The sequence below is a fragment of the Aptenodytes patagonicus genome, chromosome 1, assembly GCF_965638725.1.
Source record: "Aptenodytes patagonicus chromosome 1, bAptPat1.pri.cur, whole genome shotgun sequence".
NCBI lineage: Eukaryota > Metazoa > Chordata > Aves > Sphenisciformes > Spheniscidae > Aptenodytes > Aptenodytes patagonicus.
This window is the reverse complement of record NC_134949.1, coordinates 160725513-160751418: the sequence shown is the minus strand read 5'-3', so window position 1 is coordinate 160751418 and position 25906 is coordinate 160725513. Positions and strand designations below refer to the sequence as shown.

The 25906-nt window shown below is 41.6% G+C and overlaps 1 protein-coding gene across 2 annotated transcripts in view; it reads left to right on the top strand.

Moving 5' to 3' along the window:
* Nucleotides 1-25906, top strand: part of COL4A2 (collagen type IV alpha 2 chain) — a 154394-nt gene that overhangs the window by 101376 nt on the left and 27112 nt on the right. For both annotated transcript variants that reach the window (XM_076361099.1, XM_076361091.1), the window contains exons 8-27: nt 642-713; nt 2237-2272; nt 2367-2429; nt 6481-6516; nt 7183-7224; nt 7764-7838; nt 9046-9090; nt 10289-10351; nt 11113-11157; nt 13535-13588; nt 13857-13923; nt 15307-15408; nt 15814-15969; nt 17012-17104; nt 17403-17569; nt 20372-20444; nt 20530-20636; nt 21822-22023; nt 22794-22853; nt 23628-23690. In XM_076361099.1, coding sequence (XP_076217214.1) covers nt 642-713; nt 2237-2272; nt 2367-2429; nt 6481-6516; nt 7183-7224; nt 7764-7838; nt 9046-9090; nt 10289-10351; nt 11113-11157; nt 13535-13588; nt 13857-13923; nt 15307-15408; nt 15814-15969; nt 17012-17104; nt 17403-17569; nt 20372-20444; nt 20530-20636; nt 21822-22023; nt 22794-22853; nt 23628-23690 — 1621 coding nt within the window. The remainder of the gene's footprint in view (nt 1-641; nt 714-2236; nt 2273-2366; nt 2430-6480; nt 6517-7182; nt 7225-7763; nt 7839-9045; nt 9091-10288; nt 10352-11112; nt 11158-13534; nt 13589-13856; nt 13924-15306; nt 15409-15813; nt 15970-17011; nt 17105-17402; nt 17570-20371; nt 20445-20529; nt 20637-21821; nt 22024-22793; nt 22854-23627; nt 23691-25906) is intronic.

Sequence of the window (25906 nt, the reverse complement as noted above, 5' to 3'; positions counted from 1 at the left end):
ATGGAACATCTCTTAATGGAGCTCCCTTTTGGCCCAGCAGAGCATCCGTGCGAACTTACCATGGACACACCGCACAATGCTTAGTTATTAAATTGCAGCCAGGGCTGGGAGGTCTGCCCAGACCTATACCTGTCACATAGGTCTTGCGCAGAGATTACTTCAGGAAAACTTGTACAGCTTTATCCAACAGCAATAAAAGAAGATTAAACTCACAATTCCTGATGAAAGTAACCTTTTCCTTCCCTGCCCCATGGCCAAAGTATTGGCTTTCCATGGCACAATACGTAGGATCATGCTGAGGTGAGCAATGGGGCTCCTGGATTTACCAGGGCACGTGTCAGCCCTGAGGAGCTGCAGCTGCTGCTCTAGCTCGGAGGTGCAACCCCGTAATATCATTCCTGGGTAATGGGGGGTTCTTCCCCCAGAATCAGAAATTCATTCTTTTATGTACTGTGAGGGTTTACACTTTGTTTTTAAACCGTGAATTTCCAGAGCTAGGAAAATTTGTAGTCTCTGCCTCTAAACAGTGTTATGTATATACTCATGAAAACCCCAACAATATTTTTCATTGCTCTTAGCTGTTTATGTGTTAACATATATGATATGAAAGCTTACTTCTATTATTTTTTGGTCACCTCCAGGGAGTCCAAGGGCCAAAGGGCCAGAAGGGGGAGCCCTATATACTGCCACCGGACATCGCAAGCCGATACAGGGTACGTCCGTAAGTCCTGTGAGTTATTCATGCTTAGTACTGTCTTACAAGCAGATGATGGAGAGTTAATTTTTCTTACACTCTGACGGACACGTCCCAAGAGGCCCACTTTGATTCTGTGTAGGCTTTGCAAGGCAACTTCTGCTTTCTCTGGTTACAGCAAAGTCTATCTGATATCCAGGGGGGAAAAAATCTCCACTCAGTTATTTGCAAGGAATTCCAGCTTACAAGTGGGTTGCAGAGGCACTGGAGATGTTGTAGTTCAAGTATTACCCTCTTTATTCAATGACTACCTTTGTATCATGCGTGGCAAAATCATTCTTTTGCCATAGTTTTGCCCACTGAATGATTCTATTTAATATTAGCATCCTTTCTGTATAATTTTCATGCAGGAGTTTGGTTGACTTGGGATAAAATATGCTTCAATATATTATTTAGTTATTTAATAAACCCCAAGTGTTCCTATGGATGCTTTTACTGTATCTAATCCTTAAAACTTGTTTTGTAATCACTTGTAGCTTTTTCTCATATATGTAGCCTTGTATCATTTGAAGGTATCAGATAAAGATAAGGGGTTACATATGCTGTTAGAGTATAAATTGTGACAAATTTACGTACAAAACTACATCTGAGCTGTTCTCAGCACAGAAGGGATCTGCTGACATCGTTTATGTATATTTTGTGCCAGTGATGAGTGCCAAAATAGGTTTTTCTGTTGACATATTTCTAAGTTGCCTGTATTTTTTAATGGAATCTTCTTTTCCTTTCAGAAACTCTTTAAATCTGTACTTGTTAGTAATTAGGAATGATTAAGAATTGCTCAAGTATATTGTGGCCAAGGATGGATACTGACACCTGTATTCATTTCAGAAAGTACTTGGTTTCTCAAATTGTTCTGTTAAGTAAACTCAAATTAACTAGTTAGGATGCTACTCAAAATGATTAAAGGTGTCTGGACTGAATACCGCATTATTTATGGGTATTGGAAGGTCTTTGCACTAGAACATTTTTGGATCCAATTTCCAAAAACATTTCAACATGTACTGCAGTTAAAATATGCGGTCACTGAAAAAACAGTATGTTCCAAATGTTTTTAGTGACTCAGAAGAGAATCAAAATGATTTGGTAATTCCCATGCAACTCGTGAAAAATTAGCTTGTACATTTCAGCTAAGGTTATAGCCCTAAGTAAGCCACTGGTTAGATGAGATTTTTCAAAAAAGAATTAAACGTGGTCTGTTGTCCATTTCAGCCTTGTAGTGGAACCTTAACCTCCCAAGCCAACTTTGTACCCTTCTACTGTATTGCATGCAACTATATTATATATAGAAAGTACAAAATCTGTGTGGCCCGCATTCGGTTATCTCAACGTCTGTATCGAAGGCTTCTATATGTAAGGGTTTATATAGCGTTGTACGCTATGATTAGTTTTTGGAATGAGAAAAAAATTAATGAGTGAGAAAAAAATTTTATTCAATTTTGTATATAGTATTTATTGCATTTTTTACTTTTTTGGTTTTTTTAGGGGGAACCTGGGGATCCAGGGTTCAATGGTTTTCAAGTAAGTAGTATTACAGCAAATGTGATAAAGTGTCAACAGTAAATGATATCGGAACAACATTAATTGATGGTTGGGTTTTTTTTTTTATTTAAAGGGACCTCCGGGTACACTGGGTATTCAAGGACCTGTTGGTCCAAGAGGAGAGCGAGGAAGACCAGTAAGTATGTTTAAAATATGTTCTGTAGGAAATTAACCTAACAGAAGAATCATCTCAGCAAGTTCCATTATGTTGGATTGTAACCTAGCAAATGGATAGAAAAAACAGGTTAGAAATAGCAAGGAGGTGTCCTTGGGTGCAAAACCTTTTAAAAAGCACTGGAAGACAATGATTCTACAAGGATGAATATTGCAAAAAGAGATTTACTTTCTTTCACGTTGTATTGCCAGAGGCTTTTGATTTTTATTGTATTTCTTTAACCTCCTTTAAAGAATCTTGTTTGTAAAGATTATTGAATGCAGTCCAGTCTACATGCCCCTACATTGAGTTATCAAAGATATCAGGTCCTAAATATGTTATCTTTTCTGCTCATAAAGGATATGTATATTAGCTCTCCACACTTCCCACAGGAGATTGAATAGATAACATTCTTCATTAGTATTTAGAATACAATTTTATTTTTAAACTATTTTTCAGTCATTTTTTCTAAAATCAACATTTGCAGCATTGACATTGACAACTGTTGCTGAATAGTTCTTTGGGAAGATTGTGTTCCCTCCAGATACCATTTTCTACATTTCTTATTACCATGGTTAATGGTTTTGTGGGTGAGAAACAGATGTTCAAATTCAATATATTTCATTTTCTTTAGGCTTGCTTTACTTTCCTGTAAGACAACTTTATAGCATTTGCTTTTTTGTTTGTTTTTTGTTTGTTTTGTCCAAATTCACTTCAGATCTGGTCTACATCACTGATTTGGGGAAGAAAAAAAAAATAATTCAGTGCTTCTTACACACAGCCTCCACAGCTGTTTGCAGGGACACCCACCCTCCCTCCCCCCCCCCCCCCCAAAAAAAAAAAAAAAACAAATAAATCTGGGACTAAATCCACAGCACGCTAAGCGTTTCCAAAGTTAATTTTCTGCAGTGGCTGTTTTATCATCTGGAGTAAGCTGCACCTTGTCTTTCTCCTCTGGTCCTCCTGAAGGGAAATCTCCTCAGTCCTTTACTTACTTTTTCTCTAGAGTGAACCCACAAAGTTGTGTGCAAAGTTGCAGCCCAGCCTGCAATGACTCATATTCCCAGTGCACTGCCTTGGATGTTAGGAATGCTATGAACCATACATTTTCTGAGCCCTGTGACTACATCCCTCTGGTTGCCATCTTGGCAACATCTCTTTTGAACACTCTTCCAGAGTAGATGAATTCCCACCATCTCCGGCTCTTAACAAAATATATCCAACTATATTTACCATTTCTAAAGTAGTGGCTCATCTGACTTCAACTCAATGACTTTTTTGCCTCGGTCTTCACTGGCAAGTGCTCAAGCCTCACCACTCAAGCCGCAGAAGGCAAAGGCGGGGACTGGGAGAATGAAGAGCTGCCCACTGTGGGAGAACATCAGGTTCGAGACGATCTAAGGCACCTGAAGGTGCACAAGTCCATGGGACCTGATGAGATCCATCCACGGGTCCTGAAGGAACTGGCGGATGAAGTTGCTAAGCCACTATCCATCGTATTTGAGAAGTCGTGTCAGTCCAGTGAAGTTCCCACTGACTGGAAAAGGGGAAACATAACCCACATTTTTTAAAAAGGGAAAAAAGGAAGAGCTGGGGAACTACAGGCCAGTCAGTCTCACCTCTGTGCCTGGGAAGATCATGGAACAGATCCTCCTGGAAGCTATGCTAAGGCACATGGAGGACAAGGAGGTGATTCGAGACAGCCAGCATGGCTTCACCAAGGGCAAGTCCTGCCTGACTAACCTAGTGGCCTTCTATGATGGAGTGACTACATCAGTGGACATGGGAAGGGCTACAGATGTCATCTGTCTGGACCTCTGTAAGGCCTTTGACACGGTCCCCCACAACATCCTTCTCTCTAAACTGGAGAGGTATGGATTTGATGGGTGGACTGTCCAGTGGGTGAGGAATTGGTTAGATGGTTGCATCCAGAGGGTAGTGCTCAATGGCTCAATGTCCGGATAGAGATTGGTGATGAGTCGTGTCCCTCAGGGGTCCGTATTGGGACCAGTACTGTTTAATATCTTTATCAATGACACAGACAGTGGGATCGAGTGCACCCTCAGCAAGTTTGCAGATGACACCAAGCTGAGTGATGCAGTCGACACGCCAGAGGGAGGGGATGCCATCCAGAGGGACCTGGACAAGCTCGAGAAGTGGGCCTGTGTGAACCTCATGAGGTTCAACAAGGCCAAGTGCAAGGTCCTGCACCTGGGTCAGGGCAACCCCCGGTATCAATACAGGCTGGGGGCTGAAGGGATTGAGAGCAGCCCTGCTGACAAGGACTTGGGGGTACTGGTGGGTGAAAAGCTGGACATGAGCCAGCAATGTGCGCTCGCAGCCCAGAAGGCCAACCGTATCCTGGGCTGCATCAAAAGAAGCGTGGCCAGCAGGTCAAGGGAGGTGATTCTGCCCCTCTACTCTGCTCTGGTGAGACCCCACCTGGAGTACTGTGTCCAGCTCTGGAGCCCTCAGCATAAGAAAGACACGGAGCTGTTGAAGCAGGTCCAGAAGAGGGCCACAAAAATGATCAGAGGGATGGAACACCTCTTCTATGAGGACAGGCTGAGAGAGTTGGGCTTGTTCAGCCTAGAAAAGAGAAGGCTTCAGGGAGACCTTATTGCAGCCTATCAGTACTTAAAGGGGGCTTATAAGAAAGATGGCGGCAAACTTTTTAGCAGGGCCTGTTGCGCCAGGACAAGGGGGAATGGCTTTAAACTAAAGGGGGGTAGATTTAGACTAGCTATAAGGAAGAAATTTTTTACGCTAAGGGTGGTGAAGCACTGGCAGAGGTTGCCCAGAGAGGTGGTGGATGCCCCATCCCTGGAAACATTCCAGGTCAGCTTGGACGGGGCTCTGAGCAACCTGATCTAGTTGAAGATGTCCCTGCCCACGGCAGGGGGGTTGGACTAGATGACCTTTAGAGGTCCCTTCCAACCCAAACTATTCTATGATTCTATGATCTGTGAGAGGGACCTGGGAGCATTTCCCAGGTCTGAGTTTGCATCATTCCTCTTCCCTAAGTCCTAGATCCCACATGAAGGCAAGCGTGGCTCCCCTAAGTCCCTGCAGGGCCTCCAGGCAGTGGGATGCCCGGCACAGTGCATCTGCCCAGCAGATTAGGCAACAGCTCACAGACTACTTGACTAAGCAAAACTGATTCAAAAGTAATTTTTTCAGAAGTTGTTGATTGTTTATGCACACAGCGATACATAGCAAGGCAGAGATGCATAGCAAGTTCAGGTCCTACCTGAACGTTTTTATCTTTTCCTTGCAAGTTGGGCTGGATTTTGCATAACCTGGTTACATCCCCTTCGGGGCTCAGTAGGTGCATGGTTCAGTCTGCAGCTCACTCTCTTTTCTATGCCTCTTATTCACCATCTTCCTCTCTGAACAGCTCATGCTTCTTACTCGCCCCACCTTTCCCGCTTTTGACGGAGTTTTTAATGTGTAGAGCCCTTTGGAGCCTGTTAACTACCGTAGCTGACTGAAGCAAGGCAGGTTGTCTCTCCAATTGATGGCTTTCCTACTACTCTTCTTGTAAGACTCTGGCAGCATTTTTTCCTGTTTACAGTTTTATTTCCCACCATCTTCCTTTGATTTCATTCTGTACAATACCAAATAGGTAATCTGAGATGCATATGATAGTTCAACTCCCTTTACAGACCGATGCAGTACTAAGGCACAGTCCAGTGAAGCACTTAAAGCCGTGCTTAACTTTAGGTATGAGCTTAAAATGTTACTAAGTCAGGATCCAAAAGCACAAGTTCTTACTACTTGAAATAAAAGTGCGATTTCATTAGGTCTAAGCTGGGAGACTGTTACTCTGTTAGGAAAGATTATGATGCGACTTAGGAGGGTATTTTTCAGAACAGTAAACACAGCTAATATAATGAGGATAGCACATTGAAGGCTGAGGAATACACTGCCTTCTAAACATATACTTGTATTTCAGACATAAAGTAACTGACCTTCTGCATGCATTGATTAGAAAGCCACAAGTAACTTGCTCTCCCCTATTGTCTTTCCCCAGGGACCACCAGGGCCCCCAGGACCACCAGGACCACAAGTAAGTCTTTGTGTCAGAGTTGTTTATGTTGATTTTATGTCGCTAAGGTTTATCCAAGACCCACTTGAAGGCAGTAAAATAAAGAACCACAGGCTGTACCAAAGGCTGCGTAGCACAAGACCTTCTGTGTTGGCTGCATACCATGAGAAGTTAATCTTACACTGGGATCGCCTACCCTGAAAAGATTAAACCAGTTCTAGAGCCAGATTTAATTTGCTACTGTAGTCACAGTAGCTTCCCATTAACAGAAAATCCTTGCAGTCTTTTCAATACTCAATTATATCTCAATGGAAAAAATATGAGTTCATTGTTCCAGCCCACTTAGGTATTTTTATTTAACATTCAGTGCTATTAAAAATCTTGCAAAAGAAATGCTTGATCTTTTCACGACATTATTCAGTGAATGACTCAACGTCTGTTGTAAGAAGCACTGGTAGCATGAGATTTTAATTAGAGTTGTCTTTCTGAATGTTTAGGTCTATAAAAATACTTTCAAATCTATAAAAATACTTTGAGGTAAACCTAGACTATTATTTGACTGCAGTTCTTCAGTGGTGTCCTACAGATTTTTAAGCCTGAAAAGGCCTTTAAGCATGCTTAAATTTGAATTTTACATTAGGAAGCTGAGTCATACACTTAGTAAATCTTGACCTATTGTTTTTGCAGGGCAACAGGGGCCTTGGCTTCTATGGAGAAAAAGGTGAACAGGTAAAGGAAAACTAATGAATTAATATCACTACTAAAGGACAGGTTGATGTTACTTGCTATTTATAAAGGAGCCTATTTTAAATACTCTCTTAATTTGCAGTTATATTACATAATTATAAGAGAAAAACAAACAAGTATAGCTTTGAAAGTAATGATAATCTCCATAAGGAATGTCATAGCTGAACTAATTTCTACATGTCTAGGTCTAACTGTACCCTCATTTACACCAACACAAATCAGAGGTAACACTTCTGAAATTTATGGAGCCAGACCACTTTATTATATAAATAATAATTTAGCAATAATCTTTATTGTCATTCTGGAAACATACAGGGCAAGAGCAAGTATTGCTATATGTTAATTCCAGCACAAAATAAATTTGTCTTGCCATCAATTTATTTAGAGGTTTAGAACCATACTCCTAGCAGGGGCAAATCTGCGTTGCTCCTTTTGTTGCAGTTCCTTAGACCCTGTGCTGATCAACAGCTTGTCAAGGTATTATAACTGTTAGTAAATGTGCCCTTATGCTTTTCCTGCAGGGCCCCCCAGGTCCTCCAGGTCCACCTGGGCTTCCTACAAGAGAACTGATGGGTGTCCCCTCTGACAAACACAAGGTAACTACAGGGTATTTTGCCAAAATACTCAAGAAACTAAGAGCTCTGCAGTACCAAAACTAAAATATTGTACAAAAGTGCTTTTACATATAGTACTTAGAAGACTTTAGTATATCAAAAGAGAAATCTGCTACTCTCCCATAGCTTGGATCATGAAGTATTTATTGAAACTATGGTGGCTAAAGTCATTCAGAGAGCACTTCTCACAGACTAGAGGTGCCTTAGGCAAACTTGTTCTTTTTGTGTAAGTATGCAACTACTGGCCATCACTCACATCTTCTTATTTTAAAAGCAGAAATACCTGCTGAGAAATCATTCAATATCTTATTTTTCATAATAGTGAGTGAAATTTTCTTCCTGTAAAAGAAGAACATCTTTAGGGAAGCTATCTGAATTATTGTGTTTGTTTATATAACTTATCTATATGGTGCAGATATTTGTATACTTACAATTAAGGCTTGTTCATACGTATTGGAGAAATCCTCAACAGCAAGATGCAGTTTATTCTCATCTATTGCTTCTCACTGGGAGCAGAGGTACTCATACCCTGTATGCGTATATTCTGTATCGGACACCAACCTCCAGACCAGTAGTTTTTCATCCCAAATTTGAAGTTAGAAAGTTCACATGGCTCATGCAACTTCTGCAGTAAGATAAGTAAACTGGTATGATACTGAAAGATCTAAAAATGCCTTTGACAGTCTGCAGTCTGCATTAAGTAACATACATGTTGGGATTTCCATGACTAAGCAGAGATGTCTACATATGAGCTACTTATCTGGAGAGCCTTTATATTCAATGGAGATACCGTCAATACAGTGAGTAGACTTTAGGCTATGATTTGTCTCTAACTTTTGATCAGACAATTCATAGATAATCAGTAGGTAAAGATGGGAGAATGTGCATTTATTTATAGGCATTACTCAGGCACTCACCACCCAGACATCTCATGAACAAGCCTGGAAACAACCTGAGGTGTTCACATTCCTGGAAACCTTTTCAGAAAAAATAGCAAATATTTTTTAAAAAAGCAACTTCAAAAACTTCTTATGAAAACATGCATTTCATATGACAAGTGTATGAATAAGGAACAGCACAAGAGTGGTGTTTTTTCTCTTGATAAACATTTGTCACTGTGTTGTAGAAAAGTTATTGAAATGTAAATGGGAATGCCTAACATATCTAAATACTTTCTCTTTATTGTTAGGGTGACAGAGGAGAACCTGGACAAAAAGGGGAAGCTGGAATTCCAGTAAGTCAAGTGGAGAAGAACAAAGACAAATAATAATATTGGAGTTAATACTGGTGTATTCTTCATTGAAATGATGCAATATAGATATGGAGCAACATAAGCAGAGACACCAGTTCTGATGCTTTAGAAAAACTGAACAACATGACATGTAATATAACTCCACAGTGCAATCAGTCATTCTCTTACTGGTTTACCGAAATAAGGTTTTCCCTCACACATTTTTTAATTTTAGCTTTAACTATTAATAAATCTCTTTACTGCTGCTGATCTGCTGATCTATGTTTAAAAATTCCACTAAATTTCATTAAATAAGTATATATAGAAATCTTCTCAATCCTTTTCAGCCTACTCTCCAGCACGTACAGACTTTTGGTCTCATTGGTCGTTAAGTCTGTTGAGTAAGTGGACAGTAATCCCATGTGTTGTTGTTCCATTTAGAGCTGTCAGCCAGGCTTGACTGAATGTGGTTTAGTTACCTCACAGGCAACCTCTAGACTGTCTAAATAGCTTTGCCATTGAGTGGTTCCTTTTTACTTCCCAGAGTGGTTTAAAATACAGTCTTTACCAATTAGGGATGCCTCACTGAGCGTTTTGCAGAGCTTTATTTTCTCAGATGGTCTGGTCAGCTTCTCCACGAGGTTATGGGAGAAGGTTGCAGTGTGAGCCCTGGTGCCCTCCATGTGCAGCTGCTAGCCAGTTCTTCAGCTGTTGGTCAGATTTTACACCTGTAGAATTTTGTTGACTATGTTAGGAAAACCATAGATTTTATGCTGATGTAGCAAAAGGGGATATGTGTTTCTCCCTTTTTTTCTTGATAGCAGGATGGATAGCAGCATGGCTGTGTTTGCCAAATAGTTCTCTGAAGCTACAGTTTGGCCATAAGCTGAGTTGCTTAATTGGTTGTATAGCTGAACAATTGCTTTGGCTCTTCTTCAGAGTTGCAGCCACAGAAGAAATGAAGAAGGAGATGATAGGAGGGAAACCCTGTCCTCTCCCTAATGGCCTGCTCCTGCTATTGTAACGAAGCAAGCATGTTACACTTAATTTTAAGGACAACAGTTCTTTCACATGTAGCTATTATTAGATCCTCCATGTGTTACAATGATGTTTTCTTCCTGTTTAGCTTCCATAAAACAGCGTTACAATTTTTTTGCACATAATGAAGAAATATGTTGAACTGACTTGCAATGTTTCCTAGGGTGCACTTCTCTATACTCCTGAAAAAGGTGAAGAAGGGGTAATGGGCTTCCCAGGACAAAGGGTGAGTCACTCATTAAAGGTAAATTCACTCAGCTGAATGTGCAAATCCAAGCTGAGTTTGCCTTCAGGAACAAAACACAGATTAACAAACTATAGAAATTATAGTTCTTCAGCCCACTGGGTTGTGGCCAGCTCTGATGTGCCTGATATAGGAAAGCAAAAAGGCCATTTTGAAATAGTAGTGGGAGGAGGGCCCCACAAGACTCACAGGCATGCCTATACCATCACTGAGAAGCCTTGTGCATCTCTTACCTAAAGCTGTGCTCACTAACCACAGCTACTGTCCTGGTGCTCAGCACAGACTGTATCTCACTGTTCCCATCTTAGCTCTCTTCAGACCATGGTTAACAAACCTGAGTTTGGCTCCGGTTACTTGTGACCGCAGAAAAAAAGCTAATTTAAGTAAGTACTACTACCTTGTAGCATCCATGGATGCTTTTTTGGGGCAGTGTTTCTAAAGTGATTAAACAGAGTGAGAACAGTACTCAGCATACATTTAAAAAAAATCTCAGCCGTCTTGAAAATCTTCATGGTCAATTTACAATGTATTGATTAAGAGATAAAAATCAAATACCAGATTAGATTTCAGACCTGTTCTGTTTGCACCATACATGAATCTCATTGAAAAAGTATCTGAACTCTGACTGTTGGTGTTAGAGTTTCAAGCTATCAGATTTATTTTATCTAAGAAATAATAATGATTCTTAACCATAAGATGTTAGGATGTTACTTTATTTTGCTAATTTTATTGTGCCTTCATAGGGACTGCCTGGCATCAATGGTTTTCCAGGACTCGGTGGAGAAAGAGTGAGTATTTCATACAAGACAGTTGTTTCTAATATATACGTAGACAATCTGTCTGAGAAGTAAACTGTAGAGGACAAATTCTGCCTGTAATTACACCAGCTGTAGTCTAACAAATATCATCTGGATTCATCCATCATTGTAATTTTGGGTCAGTTATTTTTCTCATCAGTGAGGAAAAAAAATAGCCCTGTAATTGAAGTCTGTTTTGCTTAAAACATGAGCAGGTTTTAAGAGCAGTACGGGGAGGTGTCATTTTCATTGTTCCCATTTCTGCGACCATGATTTCTGTAATTTTCTTCCTACGTGCAGAAACTTACTTTTTTTAATAGCTTTCTGCAGATGTGGTTGAGATGTATAGTTATCTTGAATATCACAAAAGAAGAAGAGAAGGAAACTGATAAATATACCAGTTAAAACTCTGTCCCCATGGAAACGCACCCAAATACTTAAAACAGCATTCTGTAAGAAAGAGAAGAGCTCATACTTTCTGTTTGGTCTCAGAAAAAGGCTTCTTCAGTCAGCATTAGAAATCACTTCCATGAGGTATTCAAATAGCTGTGGGATGCTTGACTTTTCCATGCTTTTCCATCCTTAGTTGTTTAAGGATTTGTCCTGCCACCAAGGCATAACAATAATAACATGAAACACATGGGACATGAAAGTACATGAAATATGAAAAATAACTTTTGCACAGCTATTCGGTCCGACCACAGAACCCGGTGGCGTGGAGGGGAATATGCTATCAGTAATACGTATGGGGAGAGGTTCATGCAAAACCCATTAAAGCCCACTGGTTGACGTTAACATAGGTTCATGCTCCAGTCAGAAATGGTCAGTGGCTTCCCCTTATTGAGGGTGAATCTTGGCAACAATTTCAGCAGAAGGTACATCGGTTCGGGTGGAGTATCGTTGTATGACGTGTGTATGAGAGGGAACAGCCTACTCGATGTGCTGTTCACAACCACCTCCTTTTTGTTGATTTTTGAGTGATTTGATTCTTAAGAAAGAAAGAAGGATGGTTAAGTCCTGCCTGCACACAGATGAAGTCGCAGTTAATTAGGAAGCTGCTGCTTCACTTTTAGACCGCCAGCTCCACCTAGTGTAAAGAGATTTTACACCTGATACTCAAGAGGCTCCTTTTCTGATGGTGTGATGTACAGTTGCCATTATGGAAAGGTCTCTGAAGCATGGGGTCCAGTTTGTGGCATCTTGCTGAGAGCTGTGGTATTTGTAGTGCTTCAAAATTGTGTAAGTGTCTTACAGAGGTGGTTATTAAAATTCAAATTCTGTGTAGGAGTTGTTCCCACTGTGAAACTGGGGAGATGCTGAATTTTTAAAAAGCTGGCTAATAATCTAACTAGTGTGAATTATACAAATCTACTGGTTTCAGTGCAACTGTGTTAATTGATATTGGTTGATGATCTGGCCACTGTTTTCTACTAAAAGCTCACCTTTTCAACACTAGTCTTTTTCCAGAGTACATATGAACATTTTTCTATAGAGAACAAAAGTCAAAGAGCTGAGTAAAGCACACAGAAGAGATCACCTCTTCTGTATCAGCATCACTGAAATCTGCACTTTGCTCTGTGCACCCCCGGCAGCTGAAATATGCTCTCATGTGATAGGATGTACCGTGTTTTGCCACACATGTTTTCATCCACGTGCTTTGGATTTCAAACCCTTTAAAGGAATGAAGTGGGCGGGATCTTAACTATTATAACATTTGCTGGGATAGGGATGGAAAATTTTCTCTGGGATACGGCATGCCTGGGGGTGGGAGAGGTGGATGAAGGCTCCTTCAGGGCTGGTCCTGAGATCTTCTCATTCAGCCGGGGAACCCCTCTTTGGCCAAACAGGCTCCAGCCGCCTGGAAAACAGCAAAAAGGACCAGTGTAATTCAGTGCTATTTCGCTGCTCGCTGTTTGCATTCCAGTGAAACTACGTCCACTCGTAATGATTCAGACTCATTTAGTCTTCTTGCAGCAGGTCGGTGTGTTCTGGCTGCCTGGCCCACATGTCTCAGGGTCAACTGGCACGGAGGGGATCCCCTTTCTCCTCCCCCATCCCGCAGCCTCCCCGGGACGGTGTGAGTGTAGGTGCTCCTTCCATCTGCACCACTGCCAGGGGCGATAGAGCCTGCCCCACAGCAGGTCCCTCTGGCCTTTGATGAGAGTTAGGCTTGGTCCAAGAGATGGAACATCAAAACATGAGGAGACTTAATGGTATTACCCAAATTACTACACCCCAGGGAGACAAATTGCTCAGCTCTGTTGCATAGTTTTCACACTAACATCGGAGGAAGCCAGCTGCTACAGACCAAATAATTTTATTCTCTCTCTGATAAAGGAAAAGTCAATCATTTTTATGTGTATTACAGGGTTTTCCAGGATTTGATGGTCCACCAGGTGGCTATGGTCCTAGGGGAAGCAAGGTACTGATTTACTTTCGTTTGCTAGAAGCAATAAACCAGATGTCATTTTGCTTTCTTTTCTTTTCTGTCATGTGATAACAATTGTGTTTGTCATCATTGTAGAACTGGTTATGTGGTTTGTTAACTTGAAATCTCTGAGATTTCTTAAAAGTCACATCAGTGCTTTTGAAAGTTTGTTTCTTTGTGTTTCATGGGCATGCCGTTCCATTTTAAAAGAAGTTCTCTAGAATAACGTGCTTAGATGTGATACTTCAACTTTTGTTATCAGGGGGAGCCAGGCGAGATCGGTCCTCCAGGACCAGTTTCCTATCTTCCTTCCCACATCCCAAGGAAAGGTACGTCTTCTTTGCTTAGATTGCTTATCTTAGCTGCGTTTTACTACCTTCTACATAGATCAAAAGCATGAAATTCTGAGAATTCAACTCCTTAAAAAACTGTGGTTTGCTAAACTGTTCCAGAAGGTATAATTGCCTTCCAAGAGAGTGCCCTAATCACCTTTTTGCAGGCAGGTGGCTGCTTTGTCACTCTGCTGAAACTGGATTGCTATACAAAAGGCATCCATGCATTCCTGTGTCCACAGAGAAGAAACAAGCAAAAAAGCATGTGACTGTTGTCCAGTGAAAGGAAGAATGGGCGAGTCTGTCTTCTGTGTCCTGTTTCAGAGACTCTGGATAAAGTGCAGCGATGGCAGTACAGCAGAGACCATTCTTGTAATCTAATATTCAGGGGAAAAAAGCATTTAAAAAGCCTTGAGGAATAGAACATTTTTTTTTCCTTTTTTAAATTGACAAATTTCCTTTGTGATCTTTTCACTAGGCTTGTAGCACCCACTGTCTGCTGTCCTGCAGAGCTGTGGTGGCTCTGGCTGGCCAGACTAGAAACACCTAGAAGGTGATATCAGTTTGCCAAGGCCAAAACTATTCCAGGGAAGGTGCCAGCAAACAGCAAGGATAATCACATGCCATTGCCCCAGCCTGTGTCCTCAAACTGTTGAGTTTACTAGTCTTGTTGAAAGCCAGAGAGTCTAACAATGAATGGTTCCCTTCCCCCTAGAGAAAGGGGGCAAGAGACCCAAAACATTATTCAAATCATCCCAAATATCCTGGCAGGCTTTTATGAGCAGGAGAGACTGTGTAGAGAGACAAGGAAGCAGGCAGGGGGCTGGACACGCCATATGTCCTTGAGTACCTTTGACAAGAGCACGATACTTTTCTGCAGGCAATAGCTGGTCCCAGGCAGATGCTTCTGGTACTGGGGAGCAGAGAAAAACTCACATACCATACATCTGTTATAATGGCAACTTCTTGTAGGAAAAGGAGGGGCTCTCCTCAGAGAGCTGGTCTTCTGTGCTTCCCAGGAGTAATGTAGTTCTAGCGGCGTATTAGTAAGAGCTGAAAGATATTCTCCTTCTTCCTGGGCCTGGTGGCTCAACACCATTCCTGTCACAAGCCGTGCTCAGCTCCCAGGTATTTGGGCTTTACAGAAATCTCTCAGATATATTTCTTTATTCAGACTGAGGCAGCATGAGGTAGCAGGTTTTTGCATTTCTAAAGCTACCTTTAAGAAACAATTGTAAATTCTAATGTTCACAAGCCCTTGAAGTTCCTAATTTTCACTTTTTAAGAACTGAGCAATCTGCAGTGTATCACAAGTCGGCATTTATGGGTCACAAACAGCATCACACTAACGTGTTTTGTTGAACTGGGGATGTCTTTCAGGTGCAAGAGGTGATCCAGGCTTTCCAGGTGTCTCTGGACTACAGGGAGACCCAGGAGAGGAGGGAGATCGTGGGCTGCCTGGTCTTCCTGGATTCTCTGATGGTAATATCCCAGCAACACGTGTTCCAACAGCTTAACTTTATAGCGAGTTTTAACTGATATGGGGTCAGGGTAGGGGAAAAATATGTGCGGACCGTCGAATATGCAGTGCAGAGTGGTAGATAACTAACTGCGGGGCCAAAAACTGAGAGGAGCATTTTCCTTCGGCCTCGATGGGGCTCTGGCAAAACAACTGAGGTAGACATGATGACAGAGCCTTGCTTCAGTAACTGTTATTGATTTGCTCAGGTGAAAAGTGCAGTTACCATTTTTGCTCTATGCTAAATATCTCCATTTTTCCTTGCATACCAGATGCAGTTGCATGAACTTTCCCTTCTGCTACATGACAGCTCTTTGAGCAGCGTTGTTAAGAAATTGTTCTGAACTTCTTCCCTCATTCTGTTCCAGTGGATGGGGATAAGCCAGGCTTACCTGGAGAAATGGGACCAAAAGGCGAAAAAGGTGAATTAGGACCTCCCGCTTATCAGGCAGGCCCGCCTGGGTTTCCGGGTAAGCACGGCACACCAGGACTCCGTGGTCCACCTGGTCCTGCTGGATCCCCTGGTAAGTGCCTGAAGAGAGATGGTGAGAACTCACAGGAACATCTTTGCTTATTTAAAGTTAGCTGTTGGCAAGGCAAAGTGAGAAAGTAGATTGAGGGAATGAAAGGAAATGGGTGGCGGGGAGGGCAACACAAAGGAGAGGTGTTGTATGCTCATCAATGAAGGAAAGGTTTGCATGGTTTTTAGACATTCCTGGCAACATCTGAAAGAAAAGAAGGTCTGTTTTGGGCTGGGGGAGGGAGATGAGTGTCAAGGAATATCTGAGAGAGTTGGTTCTCTTCCTTAGCCTGGAGAAGAGAAAGCTAAGGGGAATCTTACTGCTATCTTCCCCTACCTCTTGGGAGGTCATAGGGAAAATGGAACCTGATGCTTCACTAAGGAGCACAGCAACAGGGCAAGAAGCAATGGTCACAAGCTGCAACAAGGGAAGTTCTGCCTAGATAGTAGGAAAACCTCTTTCACCATGAGGGTGGTCAGACACTGGAACAGGTTGCCCAAAGAGGTTGTAGACTCTCCATCTTTGGAGATATTCAGTACTCAGCTGGATAAGGCCCTGAGCAACTTGCTGTACCTTTGAGGTTGGCCCTGCTTTGAGCAGAGGGTTGGACCAGGTGGCTTCCAGAGGCCACTTCTGACTGAGATTGTGCTGTGCCTCTGTGAGAAGCACCACACTGCAGTGCAAGAGCAGGAGTGGAGAAAAGGATGTGCAGGAGGTGATCCATAGCAGGCGGTCTGTGGTACTGCAAAGTGGTTTGTGCTGAGAGAGAGGAGCAAAGGAATTCAGGGTGGGAGAGAGCAAAGAATGGCAAGGATCACCTGCCACAGCAGATGGAATTTACTGAGAACGGGTTTGGAAAACTGTGAGAAGAGGGAGAGAGGAAGAGAACAGGGGGTGGATAACAACAGGCTGGGTTAGACAGTAAATGACATTAGGGGAAACAGAACAGGGCAGATGCAATGCAGCTCAAAGGAATAGGGAGGAAAGAGAAGAAAAGTAAATCTACAGTAGATTAATTTATACGTTTATTTAATTAAACTTCTAGGTTCTCTCTTTGGATTAAAAGGACAGGAGGGGACGCCAGGTAGATTTGGCATGCAAGGTTTCCCTGGGCCAAGAGGACAAAAAGGACCTAAAGGTAGGTTATAACAGATAACTCGATAGATGATCTGCTGTTATGCATTGTGTAAAGTTCCCATTGTATTCAGCCTGAGTTTATTGAACTATGACGTGCTCGGGGACCGATGAATTTGATCTAGGGCTAACACAACAAGGAAACATTGTGTTAGTTTCGTGTAAGGAAAAAAAACCCTACTTTTCTCAAGTATTTGAGAAACTACTCAAGTATTCTCAAGTCTATATATAAAATGGATACAGCTGAACGTCTATTTGTTGTGACAGAGCATTCTTTCTTCTCTTTCCGATCCTTTCCTTAGGCGAAGAAGGGGATTGCAGTAAATGCCTTGTGGGTGATGAAATCAGAAGGGGCTCTACTGGCCCCCCTGGCCCTCCTGGCTTTCCAGGAACCCCTGGCCAGCCTGGGGGGAAAGGAGAAGCTGGTGATCAAGGACCACATGGTATTCCTGGCTACCCTGGAGCAAAAGTGAGATACTTGTTTCTTTATTACATAGTTTTATATGCCTACTAGAAAAAAAACCCCAAACTATTCTCCATGGAAAACGATGAAAAGTATGATTTCTTTCTTTCTGTGCCATTTCAATAGCTTTCAGATTGCCATCTACAAAATACTGAAAGCCAAAAATTGCTAGGATGGAGGTGAAAATAGGACATTTTGGGAAGAGCGAAAGATTTCCACATAACCCAAAGTCCACTTTCCATTTAAACAAAGCTGTTTCAGCAGAGCCCTTTCAGGCAGCTGTAGTACTGAGTATGATCTGACAATCTAGAAGGGTAACAATTCCAGTAGTAACCTAAGGCTGTTGCTAATAAGATGCATATGTCAAACTGAGGAAATGTAAGGTTCTTGTTTACAATACATTGTCTTCCTAAAAACCACCATTCAGTAACCCCGAGAAAAGGGCTTTTTTTATAATTGCTTGCTTGTTATTTACACTTAAAGGTGCTGTAATCTGTGGTATGCCAACTGCATCATAGTTCCTCACAGTCAGAACAGACTTCAGGAAGTCACATCTCAAGATTTTAGAACAAAATTTTTGTAAAGCTGACCCAAAACTGATTTTGTTTATGCAAAGATGTCAGAGGAAACATAATGTTTTCAGTTAGTGCTTTAGGCTCTTCCGAACATCAGGAAAACAAACTCACTCACAACTAGCTTAAGTTTGGGATTTTTTAGAATTAAAATAAAATAAACTTTGACTTGATTGTGGCTGTCAAAAACAAAGCAGAAAAAATAGATCTCTTTTTTGCTGAAAATTCAAAATACTTTTATGACAAGTTCTACTTTCTAGAAGTCATGAAAAAATTGACAAATATTTTCAAAAAGTTCAGTGTTGAAACTTTGGTTAAAATTTTGCAAGTCCTGCAAGGTTTTTTGCCTTTGAAATGAAGAATTTCAATATCTTCATCCCAGAATTTAAGTTACTGTAGAACAGACAGTAGTATAGACATATACAGACATAGCATAGCATAGCAAAATATCACTCAGCAGCAAAGCCCTGACTTTAACTCAGCTTTTGGTCTGCAGCAAATTCAAAGTAAAACAATTTAGCTTAAATATTCTTGGTCCATATTCTTAGGCACAAGTGACCCCATAATTCTTTGAGCACGTTCAACAAGTTACGTATATGGACAATAAATATACTTAATCTAGATCAGATCTATATCAATTTAATGAAAACAAAATTTTATCCCAAGCAAAGGGTATTTTTTTCTGTGGAGAAAGAGAAATTAGAAACAGCTGTAAAACATTTTGAAAACACCTGTGTGCTAAACTGCATTATACACAACATCTAAACCTTGAAAACAAAAAAATAGTGATGTGGACATCATACTATTAATGCAGTGTTACTGCTGAAGGTTTCTGCAGTTATATAGTCAGTGAAATAATTCGGCATTATATTAAGTTCCTGAGATTTCTTTTGGCCTGCAAAAAGCAATGGCCAAAAGAAACATCTTTACCGTGGTGTATAGATGTGGCTTCACTGACCATTAAAATGCAGTTTGCAAATATAGTCTGGGTAAAACAGGATCCTTATACTCAGATCTGATCTCCCCCCTTAGACTTACAGAGTGTGAACCTGTATTGTTGAGATGACCTACAGCTGACATACAGTTTCCACACATGCTTTTCACCCAAGAAAATCTTGGAGAATGTCAGTAAAAGACAGTGATGCAAAAGACACCCTTTTAAATAATGGAGTATTTTAAACAAAAAATAAACGCATCAGGTATATCCCTTTCATTCAGTGTCTGCCCTGGAATTCAGTAAGAGGAGGCTAGGGAAAACCTAACACACGTGGCTTATATTTTAGTGAGCGTGAATGTAATTATTCAGAACTAAAGCTAAATGGCATAAAATAGTCAATGGTAAATGAGTCTGTAACCTCTGGGCCTTGGCACCTACCATGGGTTTGGTCCTGTGACTGAAAGGCTATTGGCCAGAAGCTAGCAATACCACTTTCAGATGGGCTGTTCAGGAGGAGGATTCTGCATTATGCCAAGGGATCAGGAATGCCAGAGACTGGTCTTTAGCTTCACCACAGTTTGCCTTTGCAAGAGAGGAAATCTCCCTCCTTGGAGATTTTCAAAGCTTGACTAGGCAAGGCCCTGAGCAACCTGCTCTAACTCCCAAGTGCTGGGTTGGACCAGGGACCTTCAGCTCTCCCTTCTGACCAAAACCTTTCCCACAGGTCTGTGGTTTAGGGCCGGTCACTTAATCACTCTGTGCCCAGGTTCTTGTCTCTGGTAAATGAAGACGGTACTACTTCTCAGCCCCACAACGGTGTTGTGAATCACAATCCACTGCCAGCTATGAGGCTGTCCTCTTTTGTAGTGGTGGGCAGGAGGAATTGCAGGTCAATATAACCCTGAGTTTTGTTTCCATGGTGCCAAAGTGTTGCTTACAGCATTTTCTTTAGTGGCTAACACTGAGTAATTTACCATGTTTTCTCCAATGCAGCTCTGCAGCTGCAGTCATCTGCAGGACTCTAGCTCATGGAAAGCCACAGCTGTCCCAATGCCATCCTCATGCAGAAGCTCCCCTACCATGCCACATAGACCTTGGTCCTAGTTAGAGCATATTAATAAAGATTCAGGCACAAGAATGGGATTACTGAAGAGGAAATCATTCACAGAAAGTAATGGGAAAGCAGTAAAATTTAAGGAGACTTTTTTTTTTTTAAGCAGAACAGTGGAAATGCAAATCTCGATACTTATTTCATAAGTGGTTGTGTTTCTTTTTTTTTTTCAATGTATGTAATACCAGGGATTTTCAGGCCAAGATGGATTTCCTGGACCAAAAGGAGAAAAGGGAGTTTCTTTACACATAACTACTAAAGGTAGAGTAAAAATTCATATTGTGTATTTTGCTGTCATTTATACCTTTCATGAGGGATTGATCTCACAATGAAAGGTCTTTTTTAGGCACCAAAGGAATCCGAGGAGATCCTGGGCTGCCTGGTATCAGAGGTGAAGATGGTTTCCCAGGCAGAGATGGATTAGATGGTTTACCAGGACAGCCTGGCCTTCCGGTAAGTAGCAAATACAGCTAAATCATTTCTACCACGCTCAATTACTAATGCATTTAATTCTGAGGGGTTATGATCACCAGGCTATCCTTCTTTCACAGATAACGATGCACAACTAGACTGGCTTTGCTGGTTATTGATATATTAAACATCAGGTTTACACTCAGGGTTTTTAGAACAAACTTTCACTTTTATTTCCATTTTACTTAAACAACTAAGTAGTAGTGTATAACCCATTTAGGCCAGCTTGTTGTTACTGGTTAGTTTGTGATAATTAGTACTTTATTAATAACTCCTTCTAGCATTGTCTAAGAGAGATTCTGTGTGACTGAACTTCAACAGCTTTGTTATGACTGAGTTAAAGAAAAGCAAAATTTACTACAATTTTATGTCTTCAAAATGTAGGTTGTGTTATCATATATATGCTTGATAGCACCTCACCTAACTGTAGCCATCTAGAAGTTAGACATGTAGTCTTAGTTCGTTTTCTAAGCTGCTTCTGTAGGCAAAAGAAAAAGTTAAATACTTTGCAAGAGGAATTCATCTCGCCCAGCATAAATGCTGCTTTGGACCACGGGGATGCTCTTACATCATATTTGAAGACGGGCCAGAGCCATATCGTCCAATCTGGACCACAGTGCTTTTTACTACCAGTAAAGATAGTACTTTATATTACTTCTGAGGGTGGAAACGTTTTCTAGTGCTGTTCATAAGATGTTGATTCAATAGTGTAGAAATATCACTAGAGGAATAGACAAAGAAAAAATCTGCCCATTTGGGCGCAATTTTATGTCGGCTTTTCTCAAGGTCTCAGAAGTGAATGCCACACCAGAACATCTCTAGCGATGCATGTGGTTTCCCCAAAACCCACTTGCAGCTTTTCAGAAAGGGTAGTAAGCCTCTCCACAGCAGTGATTCCTATTGCCCAAGTGCCATTCACGGGCCAACATTTTTAGGGGAATGATCCCTGTAAGAGTGCTTCTCTCATGCCTTTTCTGCCGTGGGGTCTAAATTAAAGTCAGATTATTTCAAATATATTTTATTTACAGTGTTGATTTAAAGAGCTGGGATGCAACGCCTGAGGAATTACTGCCTGTAAGATGTTATTCATGAGAGCAGTTCAACTATGTGAGTTTTGTTTGTTTCTCAGCAAAGTCAGGAGTGACCACCTCCGTTCACTTCCCACAGGGTGATGGTATCAGAGGTTTCCCTGGCGATCCTGGTTATCCAGGCGAATTAGGCCCAAAGGGCTTTCCAGGAGAAGGAGGCCTGCCGGGTGAAGCATTTCCCGGTCCAAAAGGGTACCGGGGTCCTCCAGGTGACCACGGACAAGATGGAAACCCGGGACCTCCAGGTCTGCCTGGTCTGCCAGGAGAGCCTGGCCAACTAGGTAAGAGACATCACTCTGTCTTACATCAAAGCCACGGGAGGTCATTACTGAATTGTGTGCAGCATCTGTACAGCACACTGTTGAAAAGGTAGCAGTTGGTGGGGGGTTATGTGGGTAAAAAGGGGTTGGTTGTGTTAGTTGTCCAGAAATCTTAAAGAAGGAAATACTTCAGAAGTCTCAGTAGTTTCATGTCAGGTATTGAAATAGCACGAATGAATGTGTTAGTGCCAGCAAGTAACATCTTTCAGGTTTCAAGCAGTTGGAGGCAATGGAGCAATGTCCTGCCATTGGAGTAGTCACAGGTAGTTTTCTCTGGTCTTCCCCATCCAACATAATCTTTTAATTGACCAGAGAAAATCATGTATCCATCCTTCAGAGCTCTTCATAGTACCTGTGCAGCTTTCCGAGTCCCTTCCAGCATAAGAATGCCAGGGCTACATTCACAAGAGCTCAGGCTCAGAGTTTTATTGCTCGACTTCGAGATGCCTGGCGGAATATTCAAGCCAGAGCAGGCACCTGCCAACCCTACACAGTGCATGGGACACATAGCCTCCTAACTCTGACAGGGTTAGGTTTCAGGCCTGGATCTAAATTAATATATGGATAGAGAGTTCCAGTATGTTATAGCAAATAGTTTGTGTTTTATGTATGCATAATATATAAAAGAATAAATTATCTGATGTTGTAATAGACATTTTGGTTAGAATTGAGAGCATTTTACATTTTTCTCTTTTAAGTAATAACTGTTTTTTCCCATTCTTTGCTCATAGACTGTGGGCAGGTCACTGAAGACTTTTCTAGAGGAGATGGAACTGAGCCAATATGGTCAGGTACTGTACATACAAATGGCTTGAATATATTTTAATATTTAGTCTTATGCTGTTCTTATGGCTTGATACTTTCTTTCTGATGACTGTTTTGGATGCTCTTGATTGTAAATTATTTGAACTTCAGGTCACAAATAACCATGCATATACTGTACGTAGCTCTAAGGTAATTTAATCAAATTGAACATATTCTAAAATTATTGCAGTTTTAGCTCTGCAATTCAGAAATTCTTTATTTCATTGCTCCTGAGTGTTTATTGTGACAAAATAATGATTACCATGCAATCTATAATAACAGTCCCAGAAATTAGGTGCCCAAGAAAATTTAAGCAACTTTTTTTAAAGAAGAACTTTGAGTGAAGATTTTCAGTGCAATTTGACATATAAAGAAAAAAACTCTTCATTTGTACCACGAATTGACTTGATTGCTTCCCCCACAGGGAAACAAAATGTCTCTCTTATTCTGAAAAATACTGTCATCCATAAGGTTGGACTACCCTGCCCATGCTGGTCTAACTGGAGCAGGCACCATAGCCCCTGTAAAATAGGCAGAAGAGCAGCTCTTGGGGTGGAGCTCAGCTTGAGGGCTCCCCTGAAAATGCCACCCATGACCAATTTTTTTTTTTTTTTTAATGAAGAATAAAACTTTTTTAAATTAGCGTTTTGCCTGTTAATTTCACTCACCTGCTTTAATGATGTTGTCTCAACTGCAGGCGCAGAGCTGATGAGAGGTAGCATATGAGCATGTACGGTGCAACTAACCCTCTTTGTTTGCAGGCGCGGGCTGTGTGAGGCCACCAAAGGGATCCCAAGGCAAGCCAGGACTGCCAGGAACCACAGGTAACGTTTTGCCTTCACCTTTGTTACCCACATACACTACGTTTTGAGGGAGATCTTGCCAGATCGATTAAAGTTGAGCCTTAGCAGGCAGTGAGTTTTAGAAATTACAATGGAGGACAGCGTTAACTTGAAGCCAGCAGAGAGATCTAAGCAGCGTGCAGCCCAGGTGGCTGCACTGTTCCTGAGCTAATTCTGCCTTTGCTAATGAGTGTCAGCCATGAAACAGAGGACAGAAAGGACAGCCCATTTGCTATTCTCCACGTGCAAGTAAGTGAGAATATACAGAGAGAGTCTACAAGTTTATTGGTAGAGAGTATACCGAGGTCTCTCAGAGCTGACTGGACACCTCACAAGGAAAAGCCTGTCCTCTGAGAGCAGGGTGATAAAAGGTTGCAGTGGAGGACTGTGGCAGATCCTTCTTACTATTCCTCCTTGTGTGATATAAAGAGCGCCTTCAGCAAGTGTGAGCCTAAAGTCTTTACCGGAGCTTGGTGTAATGGGCCAGGTTGTCCGACGCAATGCAGTTGCACTGTCCGTAGCCACGCACACCTTCCTTGCAGAGCTGGTCCACCGTAGCCCAGAGGGACCATCTGGTGATCCTGGGCCTTCCCAGCACTGACGGTTCCCCACCTCTTTCCAAAAGGAAGAGGAAGAGGAGGTGGGGACAGGGTCTACAGGACTGGGTGAGATGGAATTGAAAGAAACATGGACAAAGTGTGCTCAGTGGTCATAACAATTGACCTTGAAAAGGGAACCTGACCAGCACTGGTAGTTCCTATAAGCTTACGTACTCCCAGCCTAAGCCATAAAGCTGTTTTTCAGTAAATCCTTCTCATCGCCAGCTGGTAAAGGTACTGACAAAAACCATAACTGCGTCCTTCAGAGTCTGGAAAATGTAAAATTCTTGATGCACCCGTTCCTGTGCCCCCTGTGCTTTAGCCAAGGTCAGAGATCTGGACTATACATTTTAAGGTGAAGCTTTTTTTCCCCCAGCACAAGGTTTATTATGGCATGCATGGATTGATGGATTGATATATCACAGACTAATGGATCTTAAAAGGGAACATTTTATCTCTGTTGAAAGATGATGTGTCTCTCTGACCTATGTTTCCTTAGTCCTAATGCCTTAGTTTGTTGTTAGGATCGATGCTTCTGAAGGTTGTTTTCTTTGCTATTTCTGTAATTTTTTTTCTGAGTATGATGATTTGTTTATTCTTTCATTCACATGAACTTGAAGTTTTTTCTTTCAGCGAACACAGTCAGATTTAACTCCTAGCTGTAAGACTGCTGTAACAGTGACACTGTTTTCCTGTGGTTTACATTTTGTACTCTTGGTTAGCTCTTTAACAAATCTTTCTCTGTCAGCTTGTATGTTTTAGTAATTTTAAGATTTGTTTTGCATCCCTTCCCTCCCAAAACTGGAAAAGGCCCCTTGCTGAGCCCAGTGCAGAACTGTTCGTAGCTGCCTTTCAACCTGAAGCTGTTCTGGAGCTGGAAACCTGTGAGGAACAGGACACATTTTACAACTTTCCGTGGCTTCTTGTTGCCATAGCTGTGTCAATGTAGTTTCCTGGAGCATCATTCCTACCCATGTTATCTGGATTGACACGAAAGCACCGACACCTCCTTTACACTATTTTTATTGTCTGCTTAGAGTGATGTGGTTTTGTCCACAAGATTTTCCACCTTCTTTTCAGCCAGAATGGAGCTCTGCTATAGAAAATCAAGTCTCTCAGTGTCCTAGGTGCTGGTGGCACCCAGGGTATCAAGCAAGGAGTCACCTTTATAGCCTCACACCCTCATGTCCTTGTGTTCCTTTGAAATTCCTGGCAACATACACAGCCCACCCTAAGTTACATCCTGGTTATTCAATAGTCTCAAGACCTACGTGGTCGCTGTTGAATAAAATGTTTAAGTTGTTTTCCGTTTCAAACATACAGCTAAAGTGCTTGCAAGCTAAACATTGGTCAAAAATAAAAACTTTTTCTTATCACTGTTTGGCACAACATGTTAACACCAGCTAACATCGCATAATGAGTTACTGAAATACGTGGTAAGCGGTGGTTGCATTCTCCATCTGCCGCCTTCTTTCTCTAACACGGCTTTTTAATTAGTGCAATACTGAACAGAATGAATGGAAGTCAGTTATTACAGATGGGAAACAAGACCAAGATGCTATTTGGGTAAGAGGCACATTAGAATTTTTCATTGAGACC